The 13,560-nt window shown below is 40.9% G+C and overlaps 1 protein-coding gene across 1 annotated transcript in view; it reads left to right on the top strand.

Annotated features, from left to right (window-relative positions):
• The window catches only part of LAMA4 (laminin subunit alpha 4), a 98,044-nt gene that overhangs the window by 36,038 nt on the left and 48,446 nt on the right, over nucleotides 1-13,560 (top strand). The window contains exons 4-9 of the mRNA XM_082757406.1: nucleotides 702-782; nucleotides 5,541-5,755; nucleotides 8,117-8,212; nucleotides 9,535-9,686; nucleotides 9,828-9,938; nucleotides 12,375-12,486. Coding sequence (XP_082613532.1) covers nucleotides 702-782; nucleotides 5,541-5,755; nucleotides 8,117-8,212; nucleotides 9,535-9,686; nucleotides 9,828-9,938; nucleotides 12,375-12,486 — 767 coding nt within the window. The remainder of the gene's footprint in view (nucleotides 1-701; nucleotides 783-5,540; nucleotides 5,756-8,116; nucleotides 8,213-9,534; nucleotides 9,687-9,827; nucleotides 9,939-12,374; nucleotides 12,487-13,560) is intronic.

Here is a 13,560-nt window from a genome sequence, read left to right as displayed (position 1 = left end):
ACATCAGAAAGCAAGGAATCAATGGTTTAGAATCATGACAATGCAAATTACAGTACAAGACATTACTGCAATCAGTATCACTAAAGGGCAAGTTGATCTCACAAGGGGCCCCAGGGTCTTTCCAGATTTCTCAGAGAGACCATGGAGAATCCTCAATTACTGTAGATGAGGACAGCACCAATTAGTTCAGTTTTCCACTTGCTACTTCCAGATCAGATTTAAGGAAAATTGTGGGATTTGCACAGGAAATTACTGTACCCATTCCAGAGTCTAAATTCCTGAAGGGTGCTCTGCAGTGCCTTTTAAAAGCAATATCATGTCCATTAAAGTACAAGAGAGAAAGCAATTAGGTTTGCATGACATACATATTTATCCAAGTCCCTGGTCTAAAAGACGTGAAATAAAACCTGAAGGTGTCTCCGATCTACACTGCAATACAGAAATGTACATATATCTGGGAATTATATAGCTCCATAGTGTCATACACTAATTAGTGCTTTCTATACTCAATAAAAGACTAGACAAGGAGTATAGGGTACATCACATATGAAGTTTAAGGATACCTGTGAAAAAATATTTAGCCATGAGGAACCAAGAGCCAGAGTTTGCACTGACAGCACATGTCCATCATTTATAAAGATAAACTCCCAAGTGTTTGCCATTGCCTGCTATTCTAATGATTTACTCTAATGAAATTCCAGCTTTGCAGACTCCTGTTACCGAAAAAATGGAAGCGTGCGCTGTGTGTGTAAGGAAAACTATGCAGGACCTAACTGTGAAAGGTAAGAAACTAACAGGATGACTTACTGGTCAAAATGCCGAAGTCCATGAGCCTTCAAAGGAATCTTTGCACACTGGGGAGAAACATTGTGGATGTGTATTCATTTGACTGAATCATGTTTGTCAAAGGATTTCATTCAGTTCATAATAAAATCTGTAAGGATTCGCTGTGGAGACATCTCAGGGTAGGACAGGCTTCTACATCTGATGTATTTTGATCCAGTTCTTGCACTTTGTATACCCTCATGTGGTGATCTTTGTAAAAGGAATACAACTTACAAATCAAAATACAAATCAGAAACAGCAGCTGAAGTGAAAAATTGCTACCACAAAAATGCCTCTTGCAATTCCCTGCTCTGAAAAGATATCAGGCTTCTGCCAATTAAATGCTTCAAAAGCAAAGGAGAAAATGCCTTATCTGCTCACATTCTTAATGAGCAGATTCCTTCTTGGTTAAATTTTAAATGTATTTCACAGACATAATTAAAGCAAACAACCACAGGTCAGGGCTGCTTTTCAACTTTCCTTATACCCACAAGCAATTTCCAGTAAATATCTTCTAAATTACAAAGTACACAAATAAATGGAGCTATGCAGAGAAATATAGCTCTCCTGTCTCGTAAAGGCCTATCTTACTCACCATGGACACACATGGACAGTGTTTCAGTGAAGAAACGTGATTATAATTCAAAAATTCTCCTTGAGCATCCAATAAATTAAAAGTCATCGAACACAAAGACTGAGGGGTATAGGATAGTTCAGACCCTGAATTTCTCAATGCTTCATTTTCATTTTCCTTTAAGCCCCTGAAGTATTTAAAAATTCAATCCACTGTCATTAATGGGCAAGGTCTGAATTCAGACAATACTTTTCTAGAGAACAGAGAAAGGGTATTTTCTCCCGATGCAAAGAGAAATCAATGTGAAAAGGGTAAGATGGAAATAGATAGATAGATAGATAGATAGATAGATAGATAGATAGATAGATAGGTAGGTAGGTAGGTAGGTAGGTAGGTAGGTAAGTGAAGACTTTTGCCCTTATAGAGGGTGTAAAAATGTCAGCCTATTACCTCCACAGCACTAGCACAATGACAGCAATAGTGAAAGCCCTCTTGACAGATGGCACAAAAATGTGAGGGGGGGAAAAAAAAAAGAAAGCCTTCTTTCCAGGCCTGTGGCTGTATGCTTTTGTTCTTAAGAAATGTCAGATGTATGCACAAAGGATAACACAGACAATTAAAAGGTCAGTGAGGTTTCCTAATAGTTATTAAAATGTCATCCTAAACTACAAGCAAATCAAATTGTATGAAATGAGCAGCATATTTATTGCAGCAGCAGAGAATGGCAGCAGCTTTCTTTTCTAACAGCCACTACTCAGCCTTACACGCTGCAGCTGTCTCAAGGAAGGCAAAGCTGCATAGATGGGTTAGGAAAAGCTACAGAAAGAAATCAACCTGCCCTGGTCACTGGGTTAAGTCCTTGACAAGCTGCTAGGGTAAGTGTCAAGCAGTGACAAAGGGCACTTCCCTCCTCCTGGATTGCTGGTCCTGCTCCCATCTGTGACAAATAGGACAAAAAGCATTTCAAAGACTAATGAGAGATGCCTTGCTCATCCCTGTCCCCTCGCCAAAGAGCAAGCCCCTGCCCTGTTCACACTGCTGCTGGGCATCACCACCACTGCCTGCTGGTGCTGGCAGCAGTCGCAGTGTAGGAGCATCAGATGAGAGGGGACATTGCCCCTGCCCTTCCTGCATCCCATAGAGCAGCTCATGTCCCCAGGGCAGAGGAAGGCAAGGTCCCACTGCCCTTCATCCCTCCCTCCCCTCCCTCGGGGCAGCGAGCTGCGGATACGCTCCTTGGGCAGTGCCTGGCAGACAGCCCGCTCCGTTTCCCCTGGTGCTTGAGTAGGAGGTTCCTTTGTGCTGCTCCAAGGACTTGGCACTAGTCTAGCTGGTTTCTTTAATGTGTGCCAGTGGACAGTGTGGTGGAAAGCCTGTGCTAAGAACTGGGAAAACACACCTCCCAGTTCAACATTTGCTCCTGGACTCCAGCAATAAAGCACTGAGGTGGTAGCAGCTGAAATCCAGGTTTTCTTAGTGCCCAAAAGTTAAAAAAGATAATTGAGAGAATGATGCTTTAATGTCCAAAGTGAATAGATGAGAAAGGTCCTTTTGGCATTGCCAGTGAAGAGGAAGTTAATTTTTTACTCACAAATAATTGCAGGAAGCAAACACGGCTGTAAGATGAAACAAAGTTTAACTTAGCAGCTTTAGTATTTCCACAATGCTGATAAATCACAAGGGAGAGGAAATGTTCTTAGCAACAAAGAGCCCCTTATTGATACAACAGAGGAAAAAGACATTTACCACAGGCCTCTACTTTTTCAGACCATAAAGTGCAGAGATGGAGCAATGCTTCCATCCATCCATCCCTGCTCTTCCCAAGTGCTACCAACCATTCAAAAGAGGCCAGCCACAATCCAAGCCTGTGACATGCCCTCAGTGGCAAAGGGAAGGAGAAAGTGAAGTTGACACATTTATTCACACTCTAAAATTTCCTATTTATTTTAGACAGCTATTCCAGATGAGGAGATATGGCTAATAAAAGTGAGTCAGATGGTCATAAAAAGCAGCATTCACTTCCAGGCCCACAAGTGTATCTGTGAGGATGTGAGCAACTGCCACTGCATTTCTGGCAAGTGAACTCAATGTCGTATTTCAGAAAATTAAAAAAAAAAAATCATCTTGCCTTCATAAGAGGGCAGAAACTGTAGGCCTGATGGGAATCTTTGCAGTCTTTGCTCGTCACTGTCTGAAAGCCAAAGCTTTGCAGTAAGCAAAGCACCCTTCTCACCCAAGCATTGCTCAGTGGCTTCTGTGAGTTGGTGGACATGTGAAACAGACAGGCATTTGGAAAATGCCTAAGCACAGAAAATTAAAGGGAAATGCTGCAAGATTTTGAGAGTTCAGAAGAAATCATATAGTACAACCTTTTTTTTTTTTTTAAATCAGAGGGGCATGTTTTTTCTTTTTTAAACTTCATAAACATTTTGAAATTTGGAAAATATTACTATCCCACATTGTCTGAAATGTCCAAAAACTATAGTAAGCCTTTTGGCATAACTGTGTAGGAGTATCACCCATCATTGCCTGCTCTAACTCCCATGGAAATAGGGAGTGACTCCATCAAAGTCAGTTAAATCACAATCTTTACACTCAGCATCACATTCATGTTTCTTCAAGGGGTGCAGAGAACTCCAGGTCACACTTTTATTCTTTACATCTGGGTCACCCAAGTGATAAGATCTGCACCGAAAGTTCTGGCAGTGCTGCAAAGAGACAAATAGACTCTTTGCCATTGGCAAAGGCAGTATTTGAGGCAGCCAAGTGGTTTGTATTAGGATGCTTAATATTTTATATGTGTTTTTACTGTGGGGGTTCAGGCCTGGAACATGAACAAAGCAGCACTGAGGAAATTACTTTCTTTATTAAAAAAAAAAAAAAAAAAAAAAAAACCTTCAGCAAATGTAGGAACAGATCAAAACTGGAAGCTCTTATCAGATCTCCCACATTTTCATTGCTCAGACACAGCATAACCCAGACTTGTCTATGTTCACATTTTAGGAGACAACAGGCCTCAGCCCAGGTCCCCAGCCAGAAACTTGGAGAAATTAAACCAAACTGCCTGAGAGCTCACCCTCCCCACACACAAAGAGCAGAACAAACAGCGTCTGAAAACAGGGCTTTATGGACAGGAGAAAAGACAAGGACAACAGGGTGATAAAACAGGATGACACAGAGTACTCCTTACCTAAATCACACTGACAGCCATTCAACCCTCTGATATCTTCAGTGAACAATCGCTGTGCCAACTAGTTACCCCATGGTCATTCTTCATCCCCAGTTTGGGGCATGAGTCCTCAGCCTCTGTAGCGCAGGCTACGAGGTCACTCATGCTCCTGCAGTGACACCATGGGTGGCATGGGCTGTCCCCATCCTGCCAGCTGAACCCCCCAGTCTCTCTCTTTCTCTTTCTCTTTCTCTTTCTCTTTCTCTTTCTCCTTCTCCTTCTCCTTCTCTCTTTCTCCCTCTCCAAACCTCCAAAGGCATCCTCCACTCCTCCTGGGCTCTTACACTTCTGGCCTCAGCCACCAGGCTAACATAGAACAAATCTGAAACACAGTGGGGATGTAAAGGGAGGCTGTTTTCGTGCCTGTTTGATTTTGCAAAAGCCAGGCGCCATCCCAATACCATGTCATAAATGTATTTATTCAGCCCCCTTCCGGTCAGAGCTCTGGTATCTGCATTATAACGAAAATGTCTGAACTTCCTCTGAGTTTCCACATCATGAAAGGCAGTCTCTTGCCCCAGTTTCCTATATAACACAATATAGTTGGAGAGATCCAAAGCTGAAAAGACGAAAATAAGCACTGGGACTGCATCTCTGCCAAGGTCATGCTGTCATATATTTTAAAACAATGGGAACAAATCATTGCACTGCTAAGGATACAAAAAAAAATAATGCAGACTGAAGTGATTGAGATACCAGGAGTGTTCAAGAAGGGGAAAATAAATAACTGTACAGATTGAGACTAGAGCACAAAACAGCCTCTGCAGAAATACAGCTCCTAATTTGCCTTCTGTCCTTTTGTAGTTGCTGACCGTCATCAATTCATGGGGACATAAATAAGGTCAGAGAAAAAATGCTACCACAGATGGCAATGTCATTGCAAGTCGTCTCTGGGCTCTCTTTTCCTTTCAGGTGTGCCCCTGGTTACTATGGGAACCCTTTGCTAATTGGAAGCACTTGTAAGAAATGTGACTGCAGTGGCAACTCAGACCCAAACCTGATTTTTGAAGACTGTGATGAAGTGACTGGCCAGTGCCGCAACTGCCTGCGCAACACCACGGGTTTCAAGTGTGAACGATGCGCCCCGGGGTACTATGGGGATGCCAGATTTGCTAAAAACTGTACAGGTATTGTCTGAATCATTTCATAAAACATCTGGGAGTGGGTCTGGGAGGCAGAGGGTGCTCCTGGCCACCTGGTGGGATGATTTGGGTGCTCCATTGGATCAGCCCTGGCACTAGTCCCCTGTCATTGCCCATGAGCAAGTCTCAGAGTACAGACCCCAACATCCCAGCTAAATGCCTGGGCACAACACTGCCTACATCTTGTTTTAAACAAGGTTCCTTGAGCTTCTTTTGTGTAGACACATCACCTTTGTGTTTGTTGATAACACTCACAACACAGCCAAAGCATGCAACCACCATGAACATCTGAAGTCCCCCTGGGTTCAAGGTATAGGGCTATAGGCCTTGGGGCATTTGTGATGTCTTGATCAAACTTACACCCTTCTTGAAATTCACTGTACATCTGGACTTCTTACTAGCTTATTACAAAGTGCTAAGGTGTGTTTGGAGACATGGAGATTGGAGGCCAGGAGGATATTCTGGACTCAAGCATCTTATGTGCTGCAGTCGTCATTTATGGGCATATTATGCCACTAGCAGTCCCTTCTAGTTTTGTTCCTGTCTCTAGGATTAATTCACATCTTTAAGTCACACACTTAAATTCCGTTTACACTGAATGAAAGAGATGGTGCCCACACACAGCAACACAAAAAGCCAATCCCAGGTATCCAATCCAGCCAAAAAGACAATGGCTGTAGGGAGCAGTGTGTCTCAAAGCTCAGCTCATGCTTGGATCTGGCCACCCAACCCAGGCCTGCAGCTCAATCTCTTGAGGTTGCAAAAGCAAACCCTATTTATGTGCTTCACTGCCTAACTCAGCTCACCAGAGATGATTTAACAGCAGTTCTCCCATATAGAATAACAGGATGTAGCTACAGATAGCAGTTTTCAGCCTCTTTTCAATAAATTTCTTAGCCATTTGTCCTTCAGCCACACTTTCAAGCTTTCTACAAATGTCACTCAGAAATAAAGGTAAATTTAGAACCTTTCTCCACCAATAAACCACAACAGTGTTCAAAGCCTTAATTCCATATTAAAAGCTTGGTACCTCACAAAGATGAAATATTATCAGAAGTGCTTTTGAAATGAATTCACTCTAAACATTTCTGTAAAAAGCTAAGAATTATCAAGTTAAATAAGAAGACAATTTGGTTTTCTTGAGCAGCAACCTAATCCAAATTTTAATCTTAGAACCGTAATCTTGCCAACTGTTTTGGGGGCTAGATTAGATCCTGTCATACAGGTGAGACTTTTCTTTCACTTCTTGATAAAAGAACTAACAAATGAAAGCATTGTAGATGCAGGAGCTGGGAGACACCAATTCATACTTGTGGAGAGATCAAAAGGTTGATTACCCTACAAAATTCATAACCAAATTGTGTTCTCACATTAGTACAAAAAATGAGTAGTTCCACTAACTGTGGTTCAGTTTCAGAGAAATACTCCAATGTTAGCACATCATGTTTAACTTTGAGGCTGTCTTACACATTTTCATTGAAAATACCATCGATGTTCCATGTGGAATGTAAATACGAAGACAATTCATAGAGAACAATGAATGGGCTGCAATAAAATAGCAGTAAACAATTTGGTTATATGAGATTCTGCTGAAACCATGAATCACAAAAGCAAAATGAATGCCAGATAAGTCACTACTGTTTTTCTGTTCTGCTAGAGATTTTGTTATTCTATCAAAGTGTTCCAACAATATTTTAATCTTTAAAATAATATATTTTAGAAGGTCAATTAAATCCTGAGAGAGACACTTTAGAGTAAAAATAATACTTTTTGAAAAGCCACTTGTGCTGGCAGGAGAAATGCAGCTTACTCAAGTTAAAAAAATGTAAAACCCCACTTACTCTTCATTGTAAGTGGTAGGAGATATTTACTTTTTGATATGCTCAAGCTGATGATGGAATTGGAGTCTACCATCAATCCCCCATAGCTGGAAACCTTAATTTAGTGGGAGCCTGACACAGCATTGAGAAATTCCACAGGCTTGCAGAGAGATATGTAACTAATAATTAACTTCAGCTGTACTGCTTTCCTTAGCCCATTTCCCAGACATCACCCTCTCTAGAAGGTGATGTTTTGGGACTACTTTTTTTCGCCAGCTGGGAAGCTTTGAATAAGTCTCTTCAGCACAGGCTTTCTGCTTTTTTTTCTCATATTCAATCTTTTTTTATCATATTTAACATTTTTTCTCATATTTTTTTTCTCATTTTTAACCTGAGAAGCCCTTGATTTTGGTTTGACTATCTGTGCAGAATCCTATGTATAATTATTACATCGGTCTTGGGATGGGAAAAGTGGGTTGGACGTTTTGAAGACTATTAATTTTAAGACCCTTTCTTTTTCCCCCAGAATGTAACTGTGGAGGGAGAATGTGTGACAGCCAGACCGGAGAATGCCTTGCAGACAGTCCCGCAGTTTCTACTGGCACAGACTGCCCCACCATTAGTAAGAATAATACTATGAGAACACCAAAAGTGACTGCTGTTCTTGTATTTCAATGCTTGCAGATACTAACTTAAGAGCTTGGCTCTCCAGTGAGCTTGGCACTTATACCTTGATCCTGCAGTGCACTTAAACATGTGAAGATGCGCAATGTCCTGCTGATTGTGTATTTAAAATATATGCTCAAGTGCATGTGAGCGCACAAGTACGTTTTGCAATACAGACTGAATATTTAGCTACCAACTGTGGAGCAGTAGAGATGTATCACCAAAGCCACTTCTCTAGACATAGTGACTGCAAAAAAATATTCCAGCCCTAAAAATTGCCATGACTACTTTATTGCCACAACTACTGTCTTGCATTTCACTTCTGTTTTTTCTAGTTGTACATCTAGTATAAATTGTTACTGTTGAGAATTTGACATATACACATCAGTCAGTTGCTTTTCTGCTCTCTCTTATTCTAACTATAGGAAGCTTGTGGAGTTTCCAAAAGTACTATGTTGTAACTACTAGTAAGCATTGATTATTATATTTTTTTAATGCTAGTATTATTACATCTGTGGTTTAATGCAGAACACATAGGACATACAGGCTCCTAACCTGTTCCCAAGAAAAAGGGGGTCACAAAATGCAACCAGAATGAGAACATTTGGCAGCTTCTGCCAACAAGAATACAGAATAGATGATACAAGCAAAAGTTCCTGTAGGAATCTGTTTCACGTTCATCTAAATCTCTAATTTTACTGGTGGCACAAATATCGCTAAAAACAAGGTAGCACTGGAGGCATTCAGCCAGAACAAGGATGTAGTGCTGTGCAAGCATAATTCAAATGTGTTGCAATTGTGCTTTTAGAAGTTGTCTTCCTAATCAAATATGCATCCAAGTGTCCAGCTGTTGGACATCCTTACTTCTCATACCACCAGATTTTAAATACAGAATTCTGGCTTCTGGCAAAATTAACTTGTTTCTCCGCGCCCCCCCCCCATCTGTTGTTCTTTGGGACACAAACAGGAGGAGCCTCTAGGGAATAGCCAGGAAATGCCTCATCTCTCTCTCCCTACTGATTACAGAGCCGCCTCGACAGCCCCTCAGAGCAGTCCCATCTGGTGCTGCTCAGCTGGAAGCACTGTGACTGTGTTGTGGGACCTTTGGAAGTGGTATATGAAAGTGAAAAAAAAAAATGGTATCCATCAGGACCCATCAATGACAAAGAGCGGGAACCCAATGGGGCAAGGGCACTCAAAAGTAAATTCAGGATGTCTGTTGTTAACTGATACAAACACTAAAAGAAAAAAAAAATGACGCTTTTATTTTCTTATCAGGCTGTGATAAATGTATTTGGGATTTGACAGATGACATCCAATTAGCAGTCCTGGCTATCGATGAAAGCAAAACAATTTTACTGAGCATTTCTACAGGTGTTGCAGCTCAAAAACGCTTGAATGACCTGAACCTCACTGCTACCTATCTCCAGGTACAAACAGTGGTGATGTTTCACTTTTTTAATTTAATTTCATTATATGAATTTCCACTCCATTTGCTTAAATTTCAATTCCTGCCCTCACTAAAGAAACTTTCTTCGCGGGTGCACTGACTTCTTTTCCCCCACACACAGGCAGCGATGTCTGAAAAAAAGAACCACTCTGTGATTTGGACCATCCAAGTTGATGATGCTGCAGATGAAATGAATGATCTCCTCAGAGAGGCAGAGACCCTTGAAGACCAGGTTTGTTCACAGCCTCCTGCCAGAGCACAGAGGCTTTGCAGCTTGTCATATTCACATGCTGGCATAGGAGGCTCACCAAACAAGGGTAGCTGAGAAAGCTTTCCATTTTTAAACCTTCTACTTTACTTAGGCTCAGAATTAGAAGTATAAAATCAAGTCATCAAACTTGATGACTTGATCTTCTTGAAGATGACTTCATCTTCTTGATTCAATCAAGAAGATGAATCAAGTCATCTTCTCAGAAAAGGAAGGGAGCAGGGCCAAAGTCTGCTGAGGATGGTCAGAGGTTTGTCAGCTCCCCTCAGGACCCAAGTTCCCACTTCAGTCCCTACACCCCAGGCACAACATTTGATCTGAGGTAGACACACTGCCTTAGTGTTTCAGAGCAAAGTAACCAACATTAAAGTAATTTGGACTGACTTTGGGAGCCCTTGTACTATATTTATTTTACATGTACGCCCTTGTAAAAATCCATTTAGCCTGATTAGACACTTCACAATACGCTATGAAGCTGCCAGTGTAAAAGCCTTTTGAGGTACCCACTAAGACAGAAGCTGATCAGTACTCAAGATATGTTTTAACACAATTATAATCGTAAATGTTATATCCTCATTCAATTGACAAGCTATAAAATTAAGGTTATCTACTCTCAGCTCACATAACACTTCTACTGCACCCTAAAAGAATACTGATATATGTTAAGAGAAGAAATAAGGTTCGAAAATTGTTTCTCCTCTATTTTAAACAGGTATTATTATCCAGTTTTCTGTTGCTGATATATATATATATATATATATATATATATATATACATACATATAGTGAAATACATCATGTGATGTTATTCCCAAGCAGAGATAACCACAGCTGCAGTATGACTAGAGTATATTTCATGCTTATTGCAAAAAGCCAGACCTTGTATTCACTTACAATTCCTTCACGAGACAAATTTATACCTTAGGCTAAAACTGAGATACAGGAGCAAGAAGAAGAAACACAAAGGAAGAGAAAAAAGGGTTGTATGGAGATGTGGAAGAGAAAATGTGAGGGTTAGTATTTTTTAATCGTCACTTAACAGAAAGGGCACTGCAGAATTACAGACTGTGTGTTCAAAAGAGAGGCTTGAATAAGAATAATAAACGGGATCTGAAACTCCCAGAGTCTGCTGGGGATGAGCTTAGAGTAAAATCACACAAAGCTCAATCCTAAATGTTTGGCAGAGCCCTGGGGGAGCCATGCACCTCTCCTTCCCAGGCTCTGGGCAGATTCCAGGACAAGTCTCCCTGTGCCAGTGGAAATTTGAGGATAACTGAGAGCACCCCTCACTCATGCTGCTATGCTTCCCATCAAATTTGTGGCAATTGGGAAACCTGTCTCAGTAATTGCCCATGCAATTAATAGTTAATAAAATGTTTGGTGAGGAAAGAGCATTATGCAAATGTGTTCTGCAAAAGGCACCTCCATCGCTGCCTTCCAACTCACCCTGGTGCCACTGCAGGCTGCGTGGCAGGAGGGAGGCTGCAGCCCCTGGCCTGGTGGGATTAAACAGGCATGAAGCCAGCACAGCAGCAGCCTAAAATCTTCCTGGCTTATCTCCCAAACTCAAACTGGTTTTACAGTGGGGATTCTTGCTGCTGCAGCCCCACCAGGGGCTTTAAACCAAAAACCTTGCTATTGGCATGCTTGTGGTGCTGTCTTACATGTGCACACACACACTCCAAGCCCAGGAAATGTTGAGAGTAGCCATATTTCCTCCTCCTTCCTGAGACATAGTAGTGAAAATTAAATCCAAGGGCTCCCAAAGTTAATGGCTGTTTAGGAAACACGATAACTGTGTCATGGTTCACTTCCCTTACATCCTCACCTAGTGCCTCACCATCACCGTTTGGGGGCCATGTCACCTCGTGTCTATATAGGGGAACACAGTATGGTGTACAGCCTCCACCATAATATAGGATAGGAGTGTGGCTATGCTCATTTTGAACCCTGACTCTCATTTTCTTAATTTAACAAGTTGCATAACTGGCAGCCTTGCATGAGGGAGACAGTGATCTAAAAATGGTGGGGAGCTTCGCACCTTGTTCTTCAGTCTATATGTTTACTCAGGAAACATGATACACAGCAAAATGAGCCAGCCCTGCTGAATGCCTAGGAGACTCAGCAGATGGGAGTTTTACAACTGTACATAATTTATGGCAATTTGATTGCAGCAAATGATGGATAAATATGGGACAGATTTTAATCTCTCACTCTGCAATTCTGAAAATACCAACAAGACAGCCCTTCACTTCAGACTGTAAATGCTACTTTATATGATAAATGGACTTTCACATACTCATCAGGAGAAAGCAAAATGTGTGTTTACACTGCTCATCACCACACACACATATGGATCTGAAAAAAAATCTAATATCTTGCTCACATGGTTTATTCATAGGGAAATCAAGCATCCAGCAAAGGCCTACTGATACAGAAGGAAACCATGAAGACCAACAACCGTGCTACACAGCTCATACAGCAGCTCCATAATATGAAGGATAACATTCAAGGTAAATAGATTTCTTTCTTTTTCAGCTCAATGTGAAGCATGTGTTAATGAAACCTCCAGCAAAAAAATGTCATTGCACCTGGGCACTCTCACAAAGCAACCCATAGGCTTTAAACATAAGGCTCTTAGAACCTGCAATGCCATGATGAAAAGTTGTCTCTCTTCAAAGGCAACTGACACTATGGGTTGATTTGGTCTGACAACCAGAATAAGAGCTTCTCTTTTTTTCTCTCTCTGAAAGAGAAAAATAATTATAAATAGGTTTACATGGAATACTTCAAAGTAATTCAATTTGTAGTCTCTGATTGAATAGCTGCTGAAGGTATTTATATAAACATGTGGAGAAAAGAAAAAAAAAAAAAAGAGCTGGTATCAGACTAGGGCTGAGTGCAGCCACAAACACAAGCACAGGATGGGAAGTGAAAGTGCTTAATGGCTTCCCTGTTAGAAGATTCATGCAAATGCACTTTTCTGATCATGCTGGTAAATAATTGAGGGCATGTGAACAGCTAGACAGATTTTTTCAAAAAAAATATGTTTCCTTTTGAACCCACGGTAGTCAGTTAGATCTGACTAACTCTGGTGATCTCTCTGTTGAGTTTTACTTCCGTTCAATTTTTTGCATTTTAGGAAATTGTTCCTGTGTAGGATTTCTCTGATTCATATAACTTCATGCAAATGCTTCTTAAAAGCAAAAGTTGCTGAATAGTACATCATTTCGTGAATTTGCCATTTCTCCAAGCTCAGTGTGGAAGGTGAAAGATAAACTTGATGACGAAAATCTCCCAAAATTAGAAGAATGTATCCAAGTGCATTTTTATGTTACAATGGGACAAACTGTCACCATGTTCTGCTCATCTGTGTGTATGATGTGAGGGAATGCAGATAAAACTTTTATCCATCTTTGGACAACATGATAGAGCAATAACTGCATCTCTAGAACTAACATAAATTTCAGAACATTACTTCTCTTCTGACTGTAAATGTAGGTATTTTAGACCTTTGCAGATGAAGATTTTTGATTTACAGCCTCAGAGACTGCTTGGATCTTCAAGAATTTTTACTGTACCATACC

Source organism: Aythya marila (assembly GCF_965140915.1).
Source record: "Aythya marila genome assembly, chromosome: 3".
NCBI classification, from domain to species: domain Eukaryota; kingdom Metazoa; phylum Chordata; class Aves; order Anseriformes; family Anatidae; genus Aythya; species Aythya marila.
Note: the sequence above shows the minus strand (reverse complement) of the source record. Positions and strands in the feature narration are given on the sequence as shown.